At 35.7% G+C, this 27,451-nt stretch overlaps 1 protein-coding gene across 4 annotated transcripts in view; it reads left to right on the forward strand.

The window, feature by feature from the left end:
• Positions 1 to 27,451, forward strand: part of PIGN (phosphatidylinositol glycan anchor biosynthesis class N) — a 110,578-nt gene that overhangs the window by 14,777 nt on the left and 68,350 nt on the right. For all 4 annotated transcript variants that reach the window (XM_059039368.2, XM_059039370.2, XM_059039372.2 and 1 more), the window contains 8 exons: positions 478 to 584; positions 5,489 to 5,613; positions 6,711 to 6,841; positions 7,740 to 7,856; positions 10,050 to 10,090; positions 13,212 to 13,271; positions 14,515 to 14,607; positions 15,722 to 15,777. In XM_059039368.2, the coding sequence (XP_058895351.1) occupies positions 478 to 584; positions 5,489 to 5,613; positions 6,711 to 6,841; positions 7,740 to 7,856; positions 10,050 to 10,090; positions 13,212 to 13,271; positions 14,515 to 14,607; positions 15,722 to 15,777 (730 nt within the window). The remainder of the gene's footprint in view (positions 1 to 477; positions 585 to 5,488; positions 5,614 to 6,710; positions 6,842 to 7,739; positions 7,857 to 10,049; positions 10,091 to 13,211; positions 13,272 to 14,514; positions 14,608 to 15,721; positions 15,778 to 27,451) is intronic.

Consider the following 27,451-nt stretch of genomic DNA (forward strand, 5'->3'; position numbering starts at 1 on the left):
AGCCTAACTCAGAAATTCACTAAGTTGATTAGATTCTTAATAAAATCCTACAAATGTGTAAGATTAATATATTTGTTGACCCTTTCAAACTATTTGGCAATAAGCAATATTTATTCCCTTATACTGAGGAAAATGCACATATTTTATGAATAAAAGAATTGAAATATTTGAATTTTCTTCTTGGTTAGGGAATTTTGTAAAACAAATGATTTCATCTATTTTAGATTGTACCATCCTTAGATGTACAAATTCTTTGGACAGTTTAATCCTTACAGGGAGACAAACTTTGGTGTTTACTTTTGTGCTGTCATGTATTCATTAGCACTATGACTTTGGCAAGTTAATTAACTCACTTGTAGTGTATCTGTAAAATTGGAATATGTTACTGTGAGAACAAAAACAACAGCATATGTTATAGTATAAACTATGGTCCATGGAAGATCATTAAAAATTTTTTTCTCCAAATTTCCTTTTCAGGTGCTGGTAGAAACCATGTTTTTGCACATAATTATGACGCTTACAGTGAGGATTTTGGTGCCCAGGATGTAACAAAACTGGATACCTGGGTTTTTGATAATGTGAAGGTACGTGCTATTGAGTGGCTAATCTACAGCACACGTATTTGTACCTAATATACTAGAAACTGATTTGTTAGTAAATGCATCTTAGTTTTTTTTACTTGTATGAATTTGAAAGTTCTTTATTGTAGCATACTATTTTAAAAAGACTGGATTCTAGGAAATTACACATTCTACAATAACCAATTAGTATAAGTTTAAAAAAATAATTTTAAAAAGTTAACTCTGGGCTTCCCTGGTGGCGCAGTGGTTGAGAATCCGCCTGCCAATGCAGGGGACATGGGTTCAATCCCTGGTCTGGGAGGATCCCACATGCCGCAGAGCAGCTGAGCCTGTGTGCCACAACTACTGAGCCTGTGCTCCGGAGCTTGCGAGCCACAACTGCTGAGCCCACGTGCCACAACTACTGAAGCCCATGTGCCTAGAGCCCGTGCTCTGCAATGAGAGAGGCCACTGCAATGGGAAGCCCAAGCACCGCAACAAAGAGTAGCTCCCACAACTGGAGAAGGCCCGTGCGCAGCAACAAAGACCCAATGCAGTCAAAAATAAATAAATTAGGGCTTCCCTGGTGGCGCAGTGGTTGAGAATCCGCCTGCTGATGCAGGGGACACGGGTTCGTGCCCCGGTCCAGGAAGATCCCACATGCCGCGGAACGGCTGGGCCCGTGAGCCATGGCCGCTGAGCCTGCGCGTCCGGAGCCTGTGCTCCACAAAGGGAGAGGCCACAACAGTGAGAGGCCCGCGTACTACAGAAAAAAAAAAAAAAAAAATTAATTAATTAAATAGATTTATTTTTTTTAAAAGTTAACTCTTAAATTCTGTGTTTCTGACAGTAAAATGAGCCCTTGGTTGGATTTAGGAAACCTGCCTTTCTTTCCTAGTTTGCTGAATTATCATAGGTTAACCTTCTTGGTCTTTCTTTGACCACAGAACCAGTCTCTTACAAGCAGTGGGACCATGTGATTTGTGTGAAAGTCTTCTGAAAAATGCTGTTCAAATCTAATGCATTTATTATAACATAAAATAGATGTTTAAAAAAATTTGTACCTTAAAGAAAAATTAGATAAGCAAAAACAAATTCACAAGTTAATCATAATAAAATATTTGAATTTTGTTAAGATATCGAGTTTTTTGGACTGTTAGTGACAATCATCACAGCTTCACCAAGAATCCAATAGAATTTATATTTTCAAAAATTGTGTGAAAATCTCAGCTGTGGATGTTGGCTCACTCCTTTCTATCAATCTATTCTTTCTTATCTCCAAATTATAACTCATAATTCATCTGTTGTAAGAAGCATTCATTGATTGACCCTTAATGATTCTTCCTTTTACCAGTAGTGTCTTTGGACTGACATTGCGAACTTCTCCATAATGTAGTCATTTTTATAGTTTGTTTGTAAACAATCAGTATGTGTCTGCATTTTTCTTTGTATTTACTTATCAGGAATTAAGTGCTCAATGTGTTCTTTGATAAACCCTATTTCTTTTATCAGAATATTTTTCCTTGAAGCTTTATTTTTTCGTTTAGCATATGCTTTTGTCAAAAGGGAAAACCTTCAAGTTAAATAAAATTTCTTCAAAAAAATAATTAGCAATTTATTTTGCTATCACTTCTTAATATAGTTGACTTATATTAGTATCTGCTTAAAGACCTTTGGCTTCTAATTTCATAAACATGCCAAAAATGTTCCAAAATCATGGATTTGATTCCTTGTGGATAGGCAGATATTGCTAATGACTGACCTGATTTTATGCCTTTTTTACTTTACTTCAACACTGCTAGTTGGTGATATGATAGTGACCAGAAAAAAAATTTGCCCACAACTTCATAAGATATGATAGAGACATGTACATTAATCAGGTAATAACAAAAATATGAAATCATCAACAGTGATAAATGGTGTGAAGGAAAAATGCAGGGACTAAGAATATATCTTTAGAAAATTCTGATCTAAAATAAACAGTTAGAGGAAGACTTTCTGAGAGTTTTGAGATACTCTCTGGAGAAGTATAGGAGACAAAGAAATGGACGGATCTGGATTGCATATAGAGAAGAGTATTTCAGGCCAACAGCGTTATGTAAACTTGGGCCCTGAAAGGAGAGCCAGCATAATGGATTTGGGTAACTGAAAAAAGGGGAGGTTTGCATGGCAGGAACACTTACTAGAGCACAGTCTGAGATCAGGCTAGAGAGGGAGTCAAGGGTCCAACCTGGACTTTGTGCCCTGGCCAGAGACTCATGCTTAATTCTAGTCAAACGGTTTACAAATATATGCCAATTTCTACTCACTTTTTAAAAAAATTGTGGTAAAATATCGATAGCCATCTCCTCTATTAGGTCTTCCATGACTTCCCTTTGCTTTACCCCACTTCCAGTTTGACTTAGAGATCCTTCTTCTATATTCCCTTAATACCTCTATGTTAGTACTTTATTATGCTATGCTGTAATTTTTGATACATTGGCAACAATTTCAATCCTATGGGAAAAGAATCTAAAAAAGAATGGAAAAAAAAGATGTGTGAGGACTAACTGTTCCAATACATCCCAGAGGATTAAAAGGAACACTGCTTTTATTTAAGCTTACAACTGTCTATATTATAAGCCATTGGATCTAACAAGCATTTCTGTACTGTTTATGCAAAAAGGGGATTTAAAAACAAAACAAAACAACAAACAAACCCAAACAATTTCAACGCTATATACATCTTGTGGCAGAGATACTTTTTCACATTGTTAAATCTAAATTCCTATCATGGAATTGTCTGGTACATAGATACATGATTAATTTAGATTAAATTCAACTCTGTAATAGAAAAAAGAATATGGCTTAGAAGTTCTATCTCAATAAAAGATAATGCCAGAAGTAGGCAGCCCAAGATTGATGCAGTCCAAGATTGCCATAGTGGTTCCACAATGTCGTTAAGACCCAGTCTCCTAAGTTTCTCTTCTATCCTCAGAGCATGGTTTTAGTTTCAAAGTTGTCTTACGACCTGAGATGCTGGAGTTCCAGCCATTATTTTAAATGTTTTAGACCAACAGTACGAGGAATTGAAAAGGACCTTCTCTCCTACTAAATTAAATTTATTTCAAAAAGCCTTAGGTCCACATAGTCCTTTGACTGAAATGTTTGACTTATATCTCATTGGCCATAACCAAAAAGGCACATGTAGCTGTGAGAGAGAATAGGAAATATGTAGGTTTTAAGTTTGGAGCACTGACATGTCCCATAAAATCAGAGGTTTTACTTGGAGAGAAAGGGAGACTGCATGCTGGGGTAGTCATCTAGCAGTCTCCCATGAGGTATAATAAATATTTGTTAAGTACAAAAATGAATGATTGTCTTTGAGCTAAGAAAAGTGGGGTTGGTGGGCATAATTATACTAAATTTTGGGAGGAAAGAAGCTAGGAGTGTATTCTATCTCTTAGGTACAAAAGACCAACTTTTTAAAAGGCAGTGGGAATCTAATAGGCTGAGCTCTGTAAGATTGGAGTTTCATGGCTTCCCAGATCTTGTGTCCACATATGAATGAATAGCACTTTTTACAAAGCTGAATATTATCAGTCATGAAACAAATTGTAAATTTGACTCAAGTTCAATTGCTAAGTTTTTTTGTTTCTTGTCAGCTTTCAATTATATCTTTAGAATGTAATTCCTTTCTCTTGAAAAACTTGCCATTTCCATCTAGATTTAAAATTTCTTAGGGGCGAATTAGAATGTGTTTGAAAGGGGCTAGGTAGAATATACATTTCATACATATATGAAAGTTAGGGGGCCATTTTACGTTTTTAAGGAGGATTGGTAGCATTATGTTTATGTTTTTTAAAAAAATTATTTCTATTCTTGACTAGATGGTTTCTCTAATGGCACCATTTATATGTTTAATGTTTGTAATAATGAAGAATTATCTGAAAAAATACTTCAGACTTTTGTTGGAAAGTTAAATACCTCTTATTCTTAAAATTAACATCTTCTATAGTTAATTTATGTGAACAGTAATTATATATCTTGGCAGCCTGTTGACTTATTTAAAATAATTTAAAAGTACTCTCCATAGGTACTTGCTTACATGTTCATGTGTATGTAAGCACAGGATGAATCCTTTTCTTAGAGGGCTTTATGAATCCAGTTTATCATTATGAAATTAATCATTTTTGAACCGTATTTCATTTCATTAAGTGGACATTTTTCTATCATACAATGTGAAGAACAGATTCTAGCCTTGGGACAAAGGAAATAGGAGGCTATTTGCAATGTTGCAAATGAGAGACTATGGTTGGACTAGGGTGGTAACATAGGACAACAGAAGTATGAAAACATTTTAAACTCATAAAGCGTTCTTAAACTGTTGCCACTAGTACCGTTTTTTTGTATGTTTGTTTGTTTGTTTTTGCGGTACGCGGGCCTCTCACTGTTGTGGCCTCTCCTGTTGCGGAGCACAGACTCGAGACGCGCAGGCTCAGCGGCCTTGGCTCATGGGCCCAGCCGCTCCGCGGCATGTGGGATCTTCCCGGACCGGGGCACGAACCCATGTCCCCTGCATCGGCAGGCGGGCTCTCAACCACTGCGCCACCAGGGAAGCCACCCGTTTTACTTTTGACTCTTGTCAAAATAGTTCTTCAATCTGCTATGTTTTATTCAATGTTATGAGAACTTCATGAAATCGAGATTCCCTTTCTATAACCTTTTTTCAGCCTAATTATAACACAGAAAATAGCTCACTCGTTATTTGAACGTAGATGTCTGAACTGACAAGTACTTTGTGTTGGTAGGTCCTGAGGACAAATTTAAACAAAATAGGATCATTTAATTTTATAGTTATGTATAAATTTAATTAAATGTTTTCATTGGAATTACTTTTTAAATAAAATAAATGAACTAAATTTTTTTAACTGATTTGTTGCATATAGGAATTCTTTCATGCTGCCAGAAACAACCAATCTTTGTTTTCTAAATTAAATGAAGACAAAATAGTTTTTTTCTTACATTTATTAGGAATAGATACAAATGGACATGCTCACCGACCATCGTCAAGGTAATTTTAATGCTGTGTTTACTTTCATGGTTTTGAGGGAAACACCTGTTTGAACTTTTAAAATATTATTATAATGATCACAACAGAACTTATATTTTAAATAACTCTAAAGTAGAATAAGTTCTCATTTATATGAGATGTACTATGATATAGTGGCTAAAATCACATGTGCTGTGACCACACTGCACATTAATATAAGTAAAATATATCCTGTATGTGTATTCCATATTCTTCATTTATCAAGTCAGAGAGAAAAAAACTTATATTTTAGAAGTATTTTAATTTTGAAATAAAAAGCATTTTTATGGTGTTAATATTTATATCACAAAAAGACATAATTAGCTGTTCCTTATGTTCCATTTAATCAGTGCTGTATCTAGAGATAACAGTATGAAGTTTTGTATATGATGTTTCAGTAGTACTCCTTATATAAAACAGCAACTATTTTTCTCACTTTTGCAGACCATAAGAAAGGAAGAATTCATGTTATACTTTTATTCTTCATTTTGAATTTGATTTAGATTAGTCTAACTGTAAAGCCTGTTGGTTAGCTGCCAGTAATGAATACCTCATGCTTCCCTTCTTTAACACAATGCATTGTCTTAAGTGATAGAACTTATACCAAACCATCCTTGGTCAACTGTATGGAAAGCTTAAATATAGTTTGTTCAAAATATATTATATTATAGTGTTTTATATCACAAACACTCTAAGGGATGGAAATATTCTATAGTTGAAACAGTGATGCTTACCTATTACTAATGTGGAAAGAGCAATATAGTTTACATTATGAGAGGCATGAACTTAAAAGTCATCATTGTTGCATTTGAGACTTAAAAAGCATTCCTTAAAATCTATTTGCTAATCGATATCTTTTAAAAAATCATTTTTGAAAATGATTCCAGATTTTTTTACTTCTTTAAGAGAAGAGAATTACTTTTAACACTCTAAAGAGCTCTGATTTAAAAAAATATTAAAGATGAGATCTAAAAGTACAAGTTATTGACTTTATAAGTTAAGTTCATGTTGAATAAATTTGATTTTTCCAAATTAATGTAATTATTATTTAATTTTCTCTTCTCTTTCTTTTTAAACAGGGAATATTTGAACAATATTAAAATAGTTGATGAGGGATTGAAAGAAATTGTGTCTACTCTTAAAGATTTTTATGGAAGTGATGGGAAAACAGCATTTATCTTTACTGCTGACCATGGAATGACAGACTGGGGTTAGTCTGTTTCTAAGTGATATATACTTTACAATTAAAGTAGTGGTAAATGTAGCTTGGAAATATCTTGTAATGTTGAAGAGGATTAGATATCTTAGTCTATGCAAACTGTCTAGCACATAATAGCATGCATAAAATGTTAGTGTATAAAAGATTGATCTTATACAATCTTTCTTCTAACTATGAAAGGAATATACTCTCATTTAACATGAGAAATTAGAGAAAAGTGTGGTGAAGAAAACAAAAAATACTGATTATCCACCTAGAATTAACTGTATGTGATGGCAGAGAGGGTGAGTTTAAGGTGGTATTACTGAGGGTACTACTAGATGAGCCTGTCCCCGCTGTGAGATTCCCAAGGCAAACACAGTGTGTACACAGAGAACAAAATAAGGCAAAGCTGAGGTTTGGGTCACCAAATCACAACGTAGAATTCTTGTGAGCCAGTTCCACTTTATAAAGGGCTTTTGGCTATACCAGCCAGAGTGGCCTGGAAGAAAAGCATATAGAGACCTTGCTATCTTCTTCAGAGCAGACCTGGCCTCAAACTTGGGTGGTTACTCCCCAAAGGAGCTTTCCCTGTTCTTTCTGCCTTTGGTGCTACTCTGGTGGCATCTCCTCCAAGTCTTATTGTTATTATTATTATTATTCTTTCAACCAGTCACTCAACGGATGTTGTGCTTTTTGTTTTTGCCTGTTTGTTGTTGATGCTCTGACTTTCTTTGGGAATATTTAAAAACTAATTGTTATATAGAGATGCAAACATTTTGGAGTATGGTGGCTAGAATTAGCTATATAGAGATCAACTCTTTAAAACTAAGTATTAAAAAATATTTAGGTATAAGTTAATTCTTATATATTGATACTTGTCTTATTACTCTTTGTGTCTTATTTGTAGGTTCCCATGGAGCTGGTCATCCTTTAGAGACTTGTACTCCTTTTGTCACTTGGGGAGCTGGAATCAAGTATCCTCAAAAAGTGTTAGCTCAGAAATTTGATGATACATATTTGCAGGGTATGAACATTTATCTTTATGGTTTTCATAAATGTGACATTTTAAAATAAAACCAAAGTTTAACTTAAAAAAATTACTTTTCAAGTTATAGCTTTCATTTTGATATTTGTGTCATTACTATGTATTACTTTTGTATAGTTCATATTATTTGGTTTATAATATTCAGCTTGAAATATAATTGTTAGTTATTTGCCTTGTGAAAGTTCAAGTATAAGTTTTAATGTTTTTTTTTCACAAACCTTATTATTCCAGGACTTAGATTAAACCCTTGGCTTAGCTCTTTCCTGCAAAGACTATCAATTAGATAAATCACGCATATGTCACAATTGATATTTCAAAACCGGACAGATTTTGCCCTGTCTCTAGTACTTTTGAAGGCTCTCTCTGTTGCCCAAGCCTCCCTTGCTTCTCAATCCATGACGAAAAGGAATTCCTTTTTCTTGGAGCTCTGGTTATTTTGTAAGGTCAGGGTATTTTAGCGTTTCAAAGCTTTTACTAGTTGGACAAAATAAATTCCTCTCAAATGCCTTTCTCTGGATTAGTTGTGTCAGACTCATTCAAAGCACTTGTTAAGAATACAGATTAAAAAAAAAAAGTTACAGATTTCCAGACCTTGTCTGTAGGTATTTTGATTCCATGAGTCTGGGTAAGGCCTAGAAATGTTCCTTTTAAAACCTTCTCCAGGGATGTGGACTCCCAGCTGTATTAGGTATTTCTACCATAGAAGACTTTTGGGTTTGTATAATAAAATTTTCCTACACACTTTCTTTTTGTTTGTTTGTTTATTTTTTATTGAGATGTAATTCTCAAACCATCAAATTCATGTTTTAAAAATGTATGATTAAATTTTTTTAGTATTTTCACAAGATTATGTAATCGCCTCTACTATCTAATTATAAAACATTTCATTGCCACCCCCCCCCCTCCCCAAATCCCTTCCCATTAGCAGTTACTCCTTACTTCTTTCTCCATTGTATGTCTGTGCCATATTTCATTGTCATCTTATGGACATTTAGGTCATTTCCACATTTGGGCTGTTATGATAATGACGCAATGAACATTTGTGTAAAAGTTTTTGAGTGCATATGTGTTTTTATTTCTCTTGGGCAGGTACCTAGGAGTGGAATTAACGGGTCATGTGTTCCTATATGTTTTATTTTTTGCAAACTGCCAAACTGTTTTCCAAAGCAGCTGCACCATTTTATATTCTTATGCTCTGTGTTAAATGGATTAGATTGAATCTAAATAGAAGCTAGGTTAAATAGTGTGTTTTTATTGAATACTTAGGAGACAGAACTTTCTTTTGGCAGTTGATTTCTCAGTGACTTAACGTTTTAGAATCATATGACTTCAAGAATCATTACTGAAAGAGTGTATTTTTTTCTTATATGGATATTTGGTATCATAAGTTACAGAGAAAGGGAATGTACATGTTTTTCCTCATTAGGTGATTAGTCTGAATTTTTAGTAGCTGACTGGTAGAATTAGGATCATATTTTTAAACTTTATTAGCTTATTAAAGGAAATTTCATCATAAAAATGCCTTAGAACCCTTTGGGTAATATATCTTAAAGTCAAAAACAAAGTCTTAAAATCAAGACATGGCCTCATAATCATTTGTTTTGATTACAGTTGATTGAAATTTCTGAATTTATATGTAGAAAGATAGGGGAATGAGGCAGTTTTAATAGTAACTCACTATATTACTTTCACATTTGGGATTAGTGATGGTAGGAGCATCAGAGCTAAAAAATTTCAAATCTTTTGCAAGCAGCTCTCATTACAGAAGAAAGAAAAGCTTAGATTGACTAACGGGCATTGGTTGCCGTAATAATTCCCTGGAACAGGGCTGTCCTTAGGTGTAGTCATGCTGACAGTTGTTATCATTGTGCCTTTTACTTCCATCTTTCCTTCCTTAGCCTTTGGATGTTTTGAAACAATTATCTCCAAATTATTTCCAAATTAATAAACTATCATAGAAAGTATCAAATATTTACTTTTCAGTTATTCTTTTAAAATTCTAGTTTAAAAAATTTACAGCTCTTCCTTCTTAAGCACGCTTTTTGTTCATACTTGGCTTAAAATGAACTTTACCAATACTTTCTTTTTCCACTGACCACTTATAATAATAAAATGATTTATTTTTTAAAAAAATTCTTAACATCAGCTCTGGTGTTTATTTGTATCTTTCAGAATGGAAATTGGAGAACTGGAAGAGACACGATGTCAATCAGGTATTCATTAAATTTAATCATGTTCTGATTTAATTTCATCTATAAGAAGTTTAGACCAAAAAAGTCTGGAAAAAAGGTATATTAATAATGATAAAAGATTTTTCTAAAACATTTCAGTTACCAAAGGAAATCCTGTTAAATGAGAATATCTTAACCCCAGGTAATCTTCCTTTTGGCAAAATAAAAAAAGCAGCCGCAAATAAAAGTGAAAGGGGAAGATGCCCTCCCTCCAAATAACACTGGCTAATTAAAGAATTATTATTCAAATTAAAATTTGCATGCCTGTTACATTTCTGTGATTTCTTGTCATGGTTGCCTTGCTTAGTTGCTTTAAGCACAGATCTAATAAAACCCCATTATGGGTTTCTCTCCTATTAGTGTGTCAGTGACCATTTCTTTTTTATTAACACCCATTTTACCTTTAATTCTACCCAGAGTTTTTACAAATGCAATGGAGAAAAAGTGACAAGAGTATATAGATTACTCAGCTAGAAACCTTACATTATAGGAAAATGCGTGGCCAACCTAATCAAGTTAGACCAGTAACATTATCTGTAAATATGAAGCACAGATTTTTCTTGTTGAAGATATTCTGTATAGACAGCCATCTTTACTATTTGTGGAAAGCATGGCATCGTTGGTATGTGGCCTCCAAAATGGCGGGAATACCTTACTTCTCCAGGTCACCTCACAAGCTGATATTCCTTACTGTGGTGGATAAACCAAGGTCTAGGGTCTCATTTTCAGGCTTACGGTTATAGAAGCCTGTTCTTTCTCAGCATATTAAGAATGGTCTCGGGCTTCCCTGGTGGCGCAGTGGTTGAGAATCCGCCTGCCGATGCAGGAGACACGGGTTCGTGCCCTGGTCCGGGAAGATCCCACATGCCGCGGAGCAACTAAGCCCGTGAGCCATGGCTGCTAGGCCTGCGCGTCCGGAGCCTGTGCTCCGCAACGGGAGAGGCCACAACAGTGAGAGGCCCGCATACCGCTAAAAAAAAAAAAAAAAAAAAAAAAAGAATGGTCTCTTCGCTCAGGATGGATACTTATTATCCAAGTAAGTGACAATGTATAGAATCAGATAGCAGTCTATTAATTTGCAATAAAAATCACTGTCAAAGAGATAGGAATAACTTGAAGTCCATAAAACAAGAACATGTTTTTTATATAGACTGGATCATAATCAAAAACTGAATGTAGATTCAGCTATTGCTCTCTGAATACTGCTTCAGATCTACATTAGATGAGAATTCTTTATTCATTCCTTCTGCCAACACTGTTGTGTGTCTGCAGTATGTTTAAACATCGTGCAAACATTAACATGAAAATATTGAAACATTAACACATTAACATTAAACTTTGTATAAGGGATATAATGGTGAATAAAAGCTGACACATTCCCTACCCTAGGAAGCTTATAGTTTAGGAATAAGATAAATTTTACTTTTATTTGTATTTATCACACAAAGGAACATAAAATTATAGCCGTGATAAGTACAACGAAAGAGGCCTGTGAAGCCATCAGAGGATAAAGCAAATATATCTCCTAGGCTGTGTGGTCAGCAGAGGCTTCCTCAGAAATTGAGGCTTGGGCTGAGATCGAAGAAAGAGTAGCAGTTGCCAGGCCAAGGCAGGAGGAAGGGAGCTTTTCAGGCAAAGGAGCATCATGTGCCCAGAACTCTGGCAGAGGGTACATGGCATTTTAAAGGATCTTGACGGAAGCGGGTGTACAGAGCAACAGACTGTGGTTTGACGTGACGCAGAATAAGGTAAACCCTGGGCCACACAGGGCCTCACGGACCCTATGGAGTTAATCCTAAAGCCTGAGGAAGGCTTTGGAGTATTCAAAGCCTGGGGAGTGACATGATGTGATTTTCTGTGAAAGGATTCCTCTGGCTGCAGCATGGAGACTAGATCAGAGGAGGCCAACGGTGGATTCTGGGGGAAGGAGAGGAAGCGATTAGGCGGCCAACGGAGTTTTCATTGTTCTGTGAGATGGTAAAGAGAGTCTAGATGGTAAAAAGTAAGACTGAGAGCCTGGGACCAAACTCCAATTTGAAATGGGGGCTAGAGAAGGTATCTGGAAAGAAGCCACAGTGAGATTGGAGACACTCAGTGGAGAAATGTTACAGAGGCCCAAGAGGGGGTGGTCCGCACAGTACTGCCAAGAGGTCACCTGATTATACTCATCACAACAGCATTTGTAGCCACCGGTTAGTGCAGGACTATTATGCGCCAGGTACTTTATAAATTTAGTCTCATTTGATCCTGGCATAACTCTGTAAGGGAGAAACTTTTATTTCTTTTTTAACTGATAAGGAAACTGAAGCATTGGAGAGGTTAAATAACCTGCCCAAGGTCTCAGAGATCACAAACAAGTGTTTGTAACTGGGCATTCTGACAGCCAAGTATTTTACTCCCTGAAAAATTGTATGGACTAATATAAAAGCAATCAATTAGTTGTAGAAAAATGGAGGTTATTAGCTCTTTAGGAAGAGAGATTTACAGGATGATAAAGAGTCAAAACAAGTTAGAGTGGCCTGGGGAGTGATGGGGAGGTGAGGCCATGGAGACAAAAAGCATGAACAACTCTTCTGGGAAACTGGACTTGAAGGGAGCTCTCCAAAACGATATTTGAGGTCTTTTGTCCAAAGAGTCTTTTATCTGGTTTGTATCTTTTCTGGACTTCACTGGTGTGCAAACCAACCTCCTTCTGATACATACTGTCTTTAATTTATATATATATATATATATTTCTTTAGTTAAAGTCTATTTTTGCCATTTATTTTCTATTTAAAGCATCCTTCTCATAATACTCAAACACTGTTGCATAAAGTGGTCAAGTTTTTAGCATCTAGAATAAGTAACTTTTTGTTTTATGTGTTTTACATTTGGGGCTCCTAGTGGTTTCTTGTCAAATTTAAGTTTTCATAAGTTCACGTACCTCTAGCAAATGACATTTTTTAGAGATCAGTACCTACTATGTATTAAATAAATGTTTGAAGGTAATGGATAATAATGAATATCATGGTTATTTTTCAAACTACAGTAATATTAGTTAGTTTATTTACTTTCCTTGTTGATCTCTGTCGACTTCTTAGATTTGAACTTCTTCTGTTTGTAGGCTGATATTGCACCACTGATGGCTGCTCTTATTGGAGTTCCCTTCCCTCTTAATTCAGTGGTAAAGAATACAATTTTCTTATCAACTCTCAGAATTAAAAAAAAAATTATTGTACAGTAAAATTTACTTTTTATGTGTTTCTGAATTATCTTTGATTACATTTAAAACTTTTTTCCTTTATATTTCTTTCTAAAGATATAACACCTCATAATTAAGTATGAAATACAACATGGAGCACAAGCCTAATAGCTTTTCTTAAAAATTTTTTATTTTCTAAAATGTAAATAGATTTATATCTTTGTATTTTAGTTACATGATGAAAATATATAAGTAATTTTTTATTGTAAGCAGCAGAAACTGAATCCATTTAAAGGAAATTTATTAAAAAGATATTGCTGGTTTGCTAAATCAAAGGGGTCCTCAAAAGCCAGACTGGGAAATGAACAGGAACCAGGAGTGCTTCCGAGACTCAGGAGAAAGAAGCTCACCATGGTCCCATGGCAGGGCCAGTCTGCAAGGTCACCGACACTAGAGGAGAGTAGCATTACACCTGTTGTACTCTCTGTTCCTTGACTCTCAAGTGTCAAATTCCAGTGCCTACCATTTGAGTGGTCTGGCCTCAGTTATTTGTCTACCCTTCAGTGAGGGAAGACTGGGGGGGCCTCATTAGAGACCTACTATGCTCTACCTGATATCTCAACATAGAATGGTAATGCTGTTAAGAATGGGATCTGGATGCTGAAAAGCTAAAAAACAAACAAAATCCTTTCCCATCAGCCATTCTTTCTAGCCCTTCAAATCAAACTTAAAAAAAATAATGTCATCTACATCAGAACTCTGATATGACCCCTATAGTCATAAGTGTGTGTGTATGTCTGTCACTGAAACCAAAGTTTCTCAAAACAATCCTTACCGTTACTATGCATAGTAGTATAGTCCTATTTTTCTTATTATGTCTTTTTTTTCTTTTTAAGTGAGCTGGCTGTGGCCTACCATAGTAAGTTTTTGTGTGTGCAGAGCACCTTTAGTTCACTGCCTGCCACATAGTAATCTTTCAATAAATGTTAGGTTTTATTGAACTTAATTCATCTCTTTTCCTTTATTTACTTTATTATATCTACTTTGTAAGAAAAAATAATAGAACATTTTTTAGTTACGGTTTTTAAAAAGATTTTTTGTTTAATTATTCCAAGAATTTGTCCATATGTCATCTCTATTGCTTCCTTTGTAAGTCTGTTTTGTTTTATAAGAATAGTTTGAGCTTTGTTGGTACTAATATTAAATCAGTGTCTGTTACTTACAGGGAACCCTTCCTGTGGATATACTTAACAGCACCGATCTCTTCAAAGCAGAGAGCATGTTTACAAATGCAGTACAGATTCTGGAACAGTTCAAGGTAAAACAAGACCACACACAAAAATGGACGCTACTACAATTTTAAAATTGCATATCTTAGGTGAAAATATTTGATTTTGCATTTTAAGAAATGGTTTTCTATAATTTATTATCTTTAAATTTTGTGTGTTTAACTAGTGTCCTAAAGTTTCACCTATCTGAGGTGCAGGTTCCATGAATCAGTTTGAGGGTGTAGAATTTGAGGAGTGTCCCTAGTTGTTAGAGTACCACATATGCTCATAAAGACTACAAACCAAGTCCTTATCAATGGAATTTGCCATGTAGAAGTAGGATTAGAGATTGCAACATTTCTTGTCATCCCATGTATATTAGTATATGCATTAAGAGCTTAAAGAAGTGACCATTTAACTGAAACTTTCTGTTATTCTTTTTTGTTTTTGGCTGCGTTGTGTCTCCATTGCTGTGCGCGGGCTTTCTCTAGTTGCGGCGAGCAGGGGCTACTCTTCATTGCAGTGCACGGGCTTCTCTGCTGTGGAGCATGGGCTATAGGCACATGGGCTTTAGTAGTTGCAGCACGTGGGCTCAGTAGTTGTGGCATGCCAGCCCTAGAACACGTGGGCTTCAGTAGTCGTGGTGCGTGGGCTCAGCAGTTGCGGCGCATGGGCTCTAGGGTACACGGGCTTCAGTAGTTGTGGCTCGCGGGCTCCAGAGCACAGGCTCAGTAGTTGTGGTGCACGAGCTTAGTTGCTCCGCAGCATGTGGGATCCTCCCGGACCAGGGATCAAACCCGTGTCCCCTGTACTAGAAGGTAGACTCTCAACTACTGCACCACCAGGGACGTCCCTTTCTGTTATTCTTAATAACAGAATGTGTTAATGCAGCTTGGTTTATTTTGTTTCCTAAGAATTAAAGAAGTATAGTTTAATTACATTACAATATGTTATTTTGCAGGCTTGATATGCTTAATTCTCAGCTTATTGTAATGGTACAATAATAATTAACATTTTCTTTAGATATTTATGAAATAATATAGCAACACAAAATTCCATTTATTTCTGTCCCTGAAGAACCATTTCAATGGATGTTTATATTTCAAAATGAAATTAATTTTTTTCTCATTTATAATATAAAGTATTTTCATACTTGGTTCCCAGGTGAAAATGACTCAGAAAAAAGAAGCTACTTTACCATTTTTGTTCACACCATTTAAGTAAGTCTCTTATATTTTTTATTAACTTGTAGGAAATAATTTTTCACTGAGTTTGAAAGCTTGACAGGATAGATTAGGTACTTAGAAACATTGTCTTATTGGGGTACGTTAGTGCAGTCTTCTAAATGAAAGTCTCTTCTGTTGTTTTATAAATAATGAACCAGATGCTATATACCTTTGAATGGCTGGTAGAGGAGATATAGGGGCGCAGAGAGATATAGGAAACATTAAGGAGATAAATTCAACAGGGTTTGACTGGGAAGGTGTGGGGCTCTTGGTTTGGTTGATTGGGAAGATGCTTGTGCCATTATGGCTTATAGAAAGAAAGAAGAGCTAGTATGAAAGGTAAGGATGAATTTACTGAGTTCAACTTACATTTGAAGATACCAGTTAATTAGTTAAAAATAAGGACTTGGATCTCAAGATAAAGATGAGAATTGGTTATTAAGATTTTGGAGCCAACAGCATAAAGGTGGTGGTAGAAACTGTTAAACATGTAGGAGGCTCTGGGGAGAATATAAAAAGTGACAAGAAAAGGCCAATCAGACAATTCTGGGAAACACTGACAACTACTTGGGAAAAGAGGAGAGTAGATTTTGGTGGGTAGCAGATTTTGTCTGACATCCAGAAAGATGTTCTTTCCTTGAATTGAGAATGGGGAGATTTGAGTCATAAATGTGACTGCACCACTGACCCAGGAAGTTTACTCAGCCTCCTTGGACTTTGTTTGCAGTTAGTAGGGACTCACATTTAATTAGGAAGGATTTTGCTCTTGACCAAAATAAATAAAAACTGTTTGAAATATGGGTGGTAAGGATGTGATTGAATGACTTCATTGGAGTTATTTTTCATAACTTATATAGCACTAGTGTAGTATTCATAAACTAGAAACTATTGCCCTCTGAATCATGTAATCACATCATTCTCTATGGCAGCCTGCGTGTGTGCGTGTGTGTGTGTGTGTGTGTGTGTGTGTGTGTGTGTACAGGAGAGCAAAAACAAAGCAAAATTAGGATTTTGCAAGTTATGACCATATGAAATTAATTATATTACATATGTCAAAGGTAGAATTATTTTTGTGGAGTGTCCCTAATTGTAGGATTAGCACATATACTTATAAAGACTATAAGCCAAGTCTTTATCAATTAGAATTTGCCCTATATTATATCATTTAGATATCATATGCATGTTTATTTGTAATATAGTGGTATAGTCAGACAGTAACAAAATAAATAAATGAACAAGAAATATATTATCAATTTTTGATATGAAGAAAATACACAGGACATTGAAAGTAACTGAGAGTTACTTTAAATCAGCTAATTGAAAAAGACTGATCAGGGAAATGCTCTTCTGGAAGGGGTTCAAGTGCACATTGCCCACCTTCCTCCACTTGGCCCGGGAGTTGACCATGAACTTCCCCTGCTTTCATGCTCAACACCTGCCTGCGGAGCCACTGCTAGCTTTGTGTCACCAGGGGGCCCAACAGAATGGTTGATTCTCACCCACTGGCTCACCCACCCTGCCTGCAAACTTGTCTGGCTGGAAATCATCATTCGTTGAAAGCCTGCAGTATGACCAGAAAAGCCTTGCATAAAACAAAGAATTGACTTGTAAGGAAATAGATAACTGAAGGAATAGAAAAGAGCTTAAAAATATTAAAATCCTCAGAAATATCTGAGAAACTGTTGTATCCATAAATTAAAATGCAGCACAAACTTTACAAAATGAGAAAAAGTATAGGATGCATTTTTTTAATGCAAAATGCAACTAAAAACTTACGGAATGATAAATTGTATAAGAATAGTCCAAATGAGAGGCAAATCCTCCAAATTAGAACAGCAAGTAGACCTCAAATGAAGTGAAATGAATTTTAAGTAATATATGCACTGAATGAGAAGCTGGAGGAAACACTGGAAGGTGTCATTTCTTCACCCCCCATATGCTGCAAACTTAAGGGGAAAGGAAACATTTTAAATTGTACAATAAAAGCAGGCTTCAAATCTGAAGCAACCTAAGATGTGACATGATTTTGAACAATTGTTGGGACTGTAAGAAAGATTTGAAGATTGGCATGTGGATCAAGGCTTCAAAGAAATAGATGAGAAAATTTAATTATAGTATAAAACTTTGCTACTGAGTGAACAGCATTTAAGTAATCATAAATAATGTAAATATTGGTTTTCAGCTTTTAGAGTCAAACCTTAGACAAAGCAAGGAAGACTTAATAATGATTACAGAATAGAATGCAAATGTTACCAACTTCGGCAATGTACAAGGTTACAGGTTGGAAGGCAGAAATATAGATGGAATAATAGTGGTGCTGTTGTCCTCATAAAATAGAATATGGAGATGATTCCAGCTATAGTTGAGAGAACAAGATAGAGGTTTGGGTATTAGATTATTAAAGTGACCAACATAGCCACCAGGAGGTAAAAATAGTAATATAACCATATTGAGGTGGGAGGAGACAGCAGGAACAGAGTCAGCAGGAAGTCAACAGCAAGGGTCTCAGGTTATCAAGTCAAGAAATAGTAATAAGGGCTTCTCTAGTGGTGCAGTGGTTAAGAATCCGCCCGCCAATGCAGGGGACAAGGGTTCGAGCCCTGGCCCAGGAAGATCCCACATGCCGTGGAGCAACTAAGCCCATGTGCCACGACTACTGAGCCAGCACTCTAGAGCCCACGAGCCACAACTACTGAAGCCCTCGTGCCTAGAGCCCATGCTCTGCAACAAGAGAAGCCACTGCAATGAGAAGCCTTCGCACTACAAAAAAGAGTAGCTCCCACTCACCACAACTAGAGAAAACCCGTGTACAACAACGAAGACCCAATACAGCCAAAAGTAAAAACAAATAAATAAATTTTTGAAAAAGAAATAGTAATAAAAGCATATTATTAAGAAAAATGAGGGTTACTACCAAAATAACTAAAATCAGACACATGTAAAAGTTTTTATTTCTGGGTTGGGGAACTGAGAGCTGAGAAGGGTGGGGCAGGGACACATTGATTGTCATTTTACCCCTCTGTACTGTTTTTTATTTTAAAAAATTATATGTATATATTGCTTTGATAAAACATAATTTAAAAAGAAACGAAAAATAGGCAGTTCCCTGGTGGTCCAGTGGTTAGGACTTGACACTTTCACTGACGTGGGCCTGGGCTCAATCCCTGGTTGGGGAACTAAGATCCTGTAAGCCACACAGTGCGGCAAAAAAAAACCCAAAAAACAAAACAAATGGTATTCTAATCATTGGCATGAATCAAAATCATAAAAGTTATGGGCACAGATAAAAAAGAAATTTATTCTTCCATATAAATTTTAGAATCATCAACCTGAATTATATGAAAAATTCTTTGGTTATTACACTATATTTAGGAAGCAATTTGGAGAGAATTGATGTTTTTACATATTGAACTTTATTTATTTATTTATATCTTCTCTTATGTCCCTAAGTAAAATTTTCTTTTCCCATCCAATATACATTTCTCATTATTTTATTCCTGGATATTTTATTTCTATTATGAGTAGTATCCTGTTTTCCCTGTTACATATGTTCATTATACCAGGAAAACGTTATCATCATTTATCATCTGAGTACAATGGGCTCTTTATTTTTCTATAATCCAATGAGTTTTTTTCATTTCTACACCATCTCTTTCCTTCCAGTCACATTTATATATACACCTAATGTTAGCATTGTCCACTTAGAAACTATATCAAGTAATTATTGGAAGGAACATAAACATCATAAAAGATGAAAGAATGCTGTGGTCACACATCCTTTTTGTAAAACAGCTCAGGTTCTTGTTACAAATAATTGTTCAATGAAGTCCTTCCTTCTTGAATAAGTACCGTATTTCCTTTTTCTTGGTAGAAATATATTGTTCACTCATCAGTTCTTAGATGTAAGAAAACTTATCTAGGATATTGACAGCTGAAAATTCAGTCTTGAGATTTTATTTATGTGATTAATTTCACCAGCATCACTAGATTTAGGTTTAATAATATCTCTCTACCATTCTTCCATTGTCTTATTTAGTCTTTTCTAGCATGAATAATTGGTGAATAATGTAATAGTTCCTAGGGTGATGAAATAGCAAACATGTCAAAATATAGCAAGAACAAGGTTGCTAAGATCCTGTAACATATCTTAGACTTGTAAAAGGGTCCAGTGGATCCATATGGTAATTGCATATCCTATTTTATCCTATTATTTAAAAAATAAGTAAATTTCACCTTTCCTATTTTAAAGACCTCTAAGAAAGAATAAAAATCATGAAATATTCATTATGACAAGTAGAACTGCTCAAAAAACCCTCAAAACTAAAATTGGGTCTAATGGACCCTGAGTCTATGCCAAGGAATGACCAGCAGATGGAGCTGCATGACTAGAAAAAGTATAGTTTGGCTACATGTGAAAGTATCTTAAAAAGGAGGAAAAAACACTTTCTATTTGAAAAGTGTGTATAGAGGCTAAAGTAAGATAAGAAAAACATTAAAAGAAACAAATTCTGTGAAATGAGAAAAGAACAAGAAAAGACTCTTAAGAGATATTTTAGAAAAAAATGAAAATGGGAAGGAGATATTGTACCTTGCCAATAGAAGCCAAAACATCTGTTATATTTTATTTGAAAAAAACTATTTAAATTCAGGGAACTTAAATAAATTTTAACAGAATATTTTAATATTAATATTTTCTACTAAAATGACAAAAGATACTTTGATTCTTTTTAATATATTTATTTCTTTTTGTCTGATATGGATTAAAATTCCTCCCTTGGACTGAATTTTAAATATTTGTTTTAATGTGACTCTTTCTAACACTTCATCCAACTGATTTACTAATTATTTACTAAAAGTGTAATTTTCTGCCTCAAACCCGAAATTCTTCTTTAGCACAGTAGTTAAGAATCCCTGGTAGCACAGTAGTTAAGAATCCTCCTGCCAATGCAGGGGACACAGGTTCGAGCCCTGGTTCTGGAAGATTCTACATGCCACGGAGCAACTAAGCCCGTGCACCACAACTACTGAGCCTGCACTCCAGAGCCCGCGAGCCACAACTATGGAAGCCCATGCACCTAGAGCGCATGCTCTGCAGCAAGAGAAGCCACCACAATGAGAAGCCCGTGCACCATAACGAAGAGTAGCCCCTGCTCGCCACAACTAGAGAAAGCCTGCATGCATCAACAAAGACCCGAGGCAGCCAAAAATAAATAAATATATATATATTTTTAAAGTAACTTTTAGACATCACATACATACATTGGAAAATATTCATTTACTTTATTATGACATGAAAGATAAGATTCTTTGTCAGTGGTCAGTCTAAAGGAGTGCAAATTTTTCTGTAAATACTTTTTCATTCCGCTTTTTCTGTCTTTGTCTTCTTGATATAGTTTTTCCTTTAAGTAGATATTCTATAAAGGAATGGAGTAGATATCATTAGGTATCTCTAAAATATCATTTGTAAATGCAAATGAAATATCTTTGTAATAAAAATCTGAGTAAATGGGCTTCCCTGGTGGTGCAGTGGTTGAGAGTCCGCCTGCTGATGCACAGGGGACATGAGTTTGTGCCCCGGTCCGGGAAGATCCCACATGCCGCGGAGCAGCTGGGCCCATGAGCCATGACCGTTGAGCCTGCGCATCTGGAGCCTGTGCTCCGCAATGGGAGAGGCCACAACAGTGAGAGGCCCGCATACCACAAAAAAAAAAAAAAAAAAAATCTGAGTAAAGAATATATAATACTTCTAAGGGTAGCATTTTAAGGAGATTTCACCCTCCAAACACTAGTTAACCCTGAAAAAATGCTGAAAGTCTTGATAATTCTAAAACATGGTTTAGTTTCTTCTACAGTGTTCAAATAACTATGGAAAAAAGATGAAACAATAGCAATCACAGCAAAGAAATGTACACAATTAATATTTATTTCTCTTTCGCTTTTTAGTTAAGCTTAACATGTTGATAATAGATTCTTTTAAAACTTGATGTTTTCAATATAAAAGATTTAGTCAATAGAGGAAAAATTTTCATACAAATTACTATGTAGAAATGTTGTGTTGCTATTATCATAAATATTACTTCTGCCAAATTCTCTCTCTTCTCCCTCTCTGTGATTCCAATTGTGTGTGTGTATATGTGTGTGTGTGTGTGTGTGTGTGTGTGTGTGTGTGTGTATACAGGAGAAATATATATATATATGTTCCTGTTCACAGTGATGTGTATGGTTGATTTTTTAAATGGTCTTTTCTGTATTTTCTTTCTGCTCTTCAAGGTTGAGGCAAGATATTTTCTATTGACCTATCTTCTGACATACCAAATCTCTCTTTTGCTTTGTCTAGTTTGTGGCTATCAGTTATCACTTGTTTTTCAATTCTAGAATTTTTATTTCAATTTATTTAGAAAGTAGATTCCAGTTATGTGGTGCAGTTTTCTGTCTTATTCTCCATTATTGAATGTATTAACCACAATTATTTTAAAGTCTGTACTTGATAACACCAATAACCGTATTGTTCGTGAGTTTGTAACTGTTGTCCTTTGTCAGTTGGTCCTGTTGTTGAGCCTGGTAGTTTTTAAATGAACCCTTATCATTGTACATTAAAAGTTTTAGAAGCTCTGGATTATCTCATTCTCTGGAGAGGTCTTACCTTAACCTCTGACAGGCACAGAGCAGTAACTGACTCAAAGCTGTGTTGCAGTTTGTTTCTTTGTCTCTTCTTCCCACTGGTTTGTCTCTGCTCTTAGAGTGAAGCCACCCAGGGATCTCAGCTGAAGCTTGTTGTGTTAGCTAGAGCTCTTCCTCTCATGTGGCTCCTGAACACCAGATTTTATCTCTCATATATCTTGAGATTACTGTCCTACTTTTCAGGTGCCTTCTCCCCAACTTCTTGTCCTCTTGTCCTACACAGCTGAAGAATTCAGCTGAGTGTAAAGTTCACCTTCCCTCTTACAGCACTTGGCCTCTGTTTCTTTATCTGAGTTCTCCATATATAAATTCTTGCTTATAAAAATCCCTTCTCTCATTTTTCTTAAGACTTCACTTCAGAATCTGTATTAAATTAGTTTAAGTAATTCCAGATAACCTTCTTTTCATGTCTTTTTTAAAAAATCCAGAATGAAAATTGTATATTGTTCTCTTATTTTTATTCTCTTTTGGGTCCTCAAGTCCTGGCTTCATGGGATGCTGCAAACCTTAATTTTAATCTCTACAGTCTGATAAGATTGCCAAAGGCTTTGTTGGATTCTCTACATCCTGGCAGCAGCCATCTGCCCAAATTCTCAGCCTTTTTCCTTGTGTAGGGATGCCCTAAGGGTTACAATTTTCTGTGCAATTTCTTTCTAGGGTCCAAACCCTTCAATTCTTGATGGTCTCAAGACCATCAAGGGTCTGCTAGCTCTCCAGTACCTTCAAATTTATTTTTAATTTTGTTTTATCAGGCTTTCTGGTTGTTCCTGGTGGGAGCATTGGTATGCCAAAGCTTCTCCATCATAGCCAGAAACTATAGTTAAATTTTAATGTTTTAATTATTTTAAAAATCAGGTTAGTAAAATGTGAATGAAAAAGTAATACATCTTGGGACTTCCCTGGTGGTGCAGTGTTTAAGAATCCGCCTGCCAATGCAGGGGGCACAGGTTCAATCCCTGGTCCAGGAAGATCCTACATGCCACAGAGCACCTAAGCCTGTGTGCGACAACTACTGAGCCCAAGTGCTGCAACTACTGAAGCCTGCACACCGAGAGCCTGTGCTCCGCACCAAGAGAAGCCACTGCAATGAGAAGCCTGTGCACCACAACGAAGAGTAGGCCCCGCTCGCCACAACTAGAGAAAGACAGTGCGCAGCAACGAAGACCCAACACAGACAAAAATAAATAAAACAAAGTAAATAATTTTTTAAAAAAAATAATAATACATCTTCACAATAAAAATCACAGATGATAATAAAAAGTTCCCATGCCTGGTGTGTTCCAGTCTTTACAGTCTGTTCCTGGAGGCGTAGCTGCAGTTTCTTATGTATCTGTCTATACATATCATGTGTACCTATGTATGTGTATGTATATATCCCTTTGGCTAACATATTTTCTATTTTAATTATGAAATTATTCAAACATACTGAAAAGAATAAAGACTATAACAAAAATCCTTGAACCTACAATCCAGGTTTAAAAAATGTTAACATTTTACCATATTTCTTTAGATCCTCTTTTTTTCTTAAGAAATAAAGTGGTGTAATATAATTGAATCCCTATTTTTAAAATCTACCAATTTTTTTTTTTTTACAATTCTTTTTTTCCCTTCAGTACAATTTTAAAGATTTACCAGCATTGGCATGTGCAGCTCCCCTTTATTCATTTTAATTTGTATACATTACTCCTTTGATTACTCCCTTGCCAACCCCCCTTATTTTGTTGTTATTAGTTTTGTCTTTTTTACATGGATGTTAAAATACGTACCTTTTATTCTGGACTTTTTTTATTTCTCACAAAACTTCTTTATGTTTAAAGTATGTGATACTAAGACTTATTTTGCACTTGTTCTCAACTTATGGAAAACTAAAAAAATTACATGGGGAACATGTTTATAAGAGTCTTTAATGTAATGCAACAGTGAGGTTTGTATAGAACATTTTGATGAATTCCAGACACATTCTGAACCTTTGTTATGTCCCTAGATTTATAGAGTCCATTTAGAAAAATATAAATTAGACATACCATGGTTTCCAATACTCCATATATAATGTAATATTTCATATAAAATATGTATTTAATGTAATGTAACAAGTATTTCTCTTTAAAAATATTTCTTCTCTTTTTTTTTTTTTTTTTTTTTTTTTTTTTTTGCGGTACGCGGGCCTCTCACTGCTGTGGCCTCTCCCCTTGCGGAGCACAGGCTCCCCAGACGCACAGGCTCCCCGGACGCGCAGGCTCAGCGGCCATGGCTCACGGCCCCAGCCGCTCCGCAGCACGTGGGATCCTCCCGGACCGGGGCACGAACACCGTGTCCCCTCCATCGGCAGGCGGACCCTCAACCACTGCGCCACCACGGAAGCCCTCATTTTTTTAAGACTTCACTTGAGAACATAAATTAGCTTAAGTAATTTATTTCCAGACAAGCTTTTTTTCCCTTTTTAAATTTAGTTTAGCAAATTGTTAGGTGCTTTAAGAATGGCAAGGTACTTTCTTTTATTTTTCTTCCTTTTTTAGGTCTGCAATATTTTGATAGCATTTTTTTAAACATCTTTATTGGAGTATAATTGTTTTACAATGGTGTGTTAGTTTCTGCTTTATAATGAAGTGAATCAGTTATACATATACATATATCCCCATATCTCTTCCCTCTTCCATCTCCCTCTTTCCCACCCTCCCTATCCCACCCTTCTACCTGGTCACAAAGCAGCAAGCTGATCTCCCTGTGCTATGCAACTACTTTCCACTAGGTATTTTACATTTGGTAGTGTATATATGTCCGTATATACATTACCACTCTCTCACTTTGTCCCAGCTTACCCTTCCCCCTCCCCGTGTCCTCAAGTCCATTCTCTAGTAGGTCTGTGTCTTTATTCCTGTCTTGCCCCTAGGTTCTTCATTACCTTTTTTTTTTTTTTTTTTGATTCCATATATAAGTATTAGCATATGGTATTTGTTTTTCTCTTTCTGACTTCATTCTGTATGACAGCCTCTAGGTCCATCCACCTCACTACAAATAACTCAATTTCGTTTCCTTTTATGGCTGAGTAATATTCCACTGTATATATGTGCCACATCTTCTTTATCCATTCATCTGTCCATGGAAACGTAGGTTGCTTCCATGTCCTGACTATTGTAAATAGAGCTGCAGTGAACGTTGTGGTACATGACTCTTTTTGAATTATGGTTTTCTTAGGGTATATGCCCAGTAGTTGGATTGCTGGGTCGTATGTTAGTTCTATGTTTAGTTTTTTAAAGAACTGCCATACTTTTCTCCATAGTGGCTGTATCAATTTACATTCCCACCAACAGTGCAAGAGGGTGCCCTTTTCTCCACACTCTCTCCAGCATTTATTGTTTGTAGATTTTTTAATGATGGCCATTCTGACTGGTCTGAGATGATATTGTAGTTTTGATTTGCATTTCTCTAATGATTAATGATGCTGAGCATTCTTTCATGTGTTTGTTGGCAATCTCTATATCTTCTTTAGAGAAATGTCTACTTAGGTCTTCTGCCCATTTTTGATTGGGTTGTTTGTTTTTTTAAATATTGAGCTGCATGAGCTGCTTGTAAATTTTTGAGATTAATCCTTTGTCAGTTGGCTTCATTTGCAACTGTGTTCTCCCATTCTGAGGGTCGTCTTTTCGTCTTGTTTATGGTTTCCTTTGCTATGCAAAAGCACTGAAGTTTCATTAGGTCCCATTTGTTTATTTTTGTTTTTACTTCCATTTCTCTAGGAGGTGGGTCAAAAAGGATCTTGCTGTGATTTATGTCATGGAGTGTTCTGCCTATGTTTTCCTCTAAGAATTTTATAGTGTGTGGACTTACATTTAGGTCTTTAATCTATTTTGAGTTTATTTTTGTGTATGGTATTAGGGAGTTTTCTAATTTCATTCTTTTACATGTAGCTGTCCAGTTTTCCCAGCACCACTTATTGAAGAGGCTGTCTTTTGTCTACTGTATATTCTTGCCTCCTTTATCAAAGATAAGGTGACCATATGTGCGTGGTTTTATCTCTGGGCTTTCTATCCTGTTCCATTAATCTATATTTCTGTTTTTGTGCCAGTACCATAGTGTCTTGATTACTGTAGCTTTGTAGTATAGTCTGAAGTCAGGGAGCCTGATTCCTCCAGCTCCATTTTGCTTTCTCAAGATTGCTTTGGCTATTCGGGGTCTTTTGTGTTTCCATACAGATTGTGAAATTTTTTGTTCTAGTTCTGTGAAAAATGCTGGTGGTAGTTTGATAGGGATTGCATTGAATCTGTAGATTGCTTTGGGTAGTAGAGTCATTTTCACAATGTTGATTCTTCCAATCCAAGAACATGGTATAACTCTCCATCTATTTGTACCATCTTTAATTTCTTTCATCAGTGTCTTATAATTTTCTGTATACAGGTCTTTTGTCTCCTTAGGTAAGTTTATTCCTAGATATTTTATTCTTTTTGTTACAATGGTAAATGGGCGTGTTTTCTTAATTTCACTTTCAGATTTTTCATCATTAGTGTATAGTAATGCAAGAGATTTCTGTGCATTAATTTTGTATCCTGCTACTTTACCAAATTCATTGATTAGTTCTAGTAGTTTTCTGGTAGCATCCTTAGGATTCTCTATGTATAGTATCATGTCATCTGCAAACAGTGACAGCCCTACTTCTTTTCTGACTTGGATTTCTTTTATTTCTTTTTCTTCTCTGATTGCTGTGGCTAAAACTTCCAAAACTATGTTGAATAATAGTGGTCAGATTGGACAACCTTGTCTTGTTCCTGATCTTAGAGGAAATGGTTTCAGTTTTTCACCATTGAGGATGATGTTGGCTGTGGGTTTGTCATATATGGCCTTTATTATGTTGAGGTAAGTTCTCTCTATGCCTACTTTCTGGAGGGTTTTTATCATACATCGATGTTGAATTTTGTCTAAAGCTTTCTCTGCATCTATTGAGATGATCATATGGGTTTTCTCCTTCAATTTGTTAACATGGTGTATCACA

This window comes from Kogia breviceps, chromosome 15 (assembly GCF_026419965.1).
Source record: "Kogia breviceps isolate mKogBre1 chromosome 15, mKogBre1 haplotype 1, whole genome shotgun sequence".
In the NCBI taxonomy this organism is placed as follows: domain Eukaryota; kingdom Metazoa; phylum Chordata; class Mammalia; order Artiodactyla; family Physeteridae; genus Kogia; species Kogia breviceps.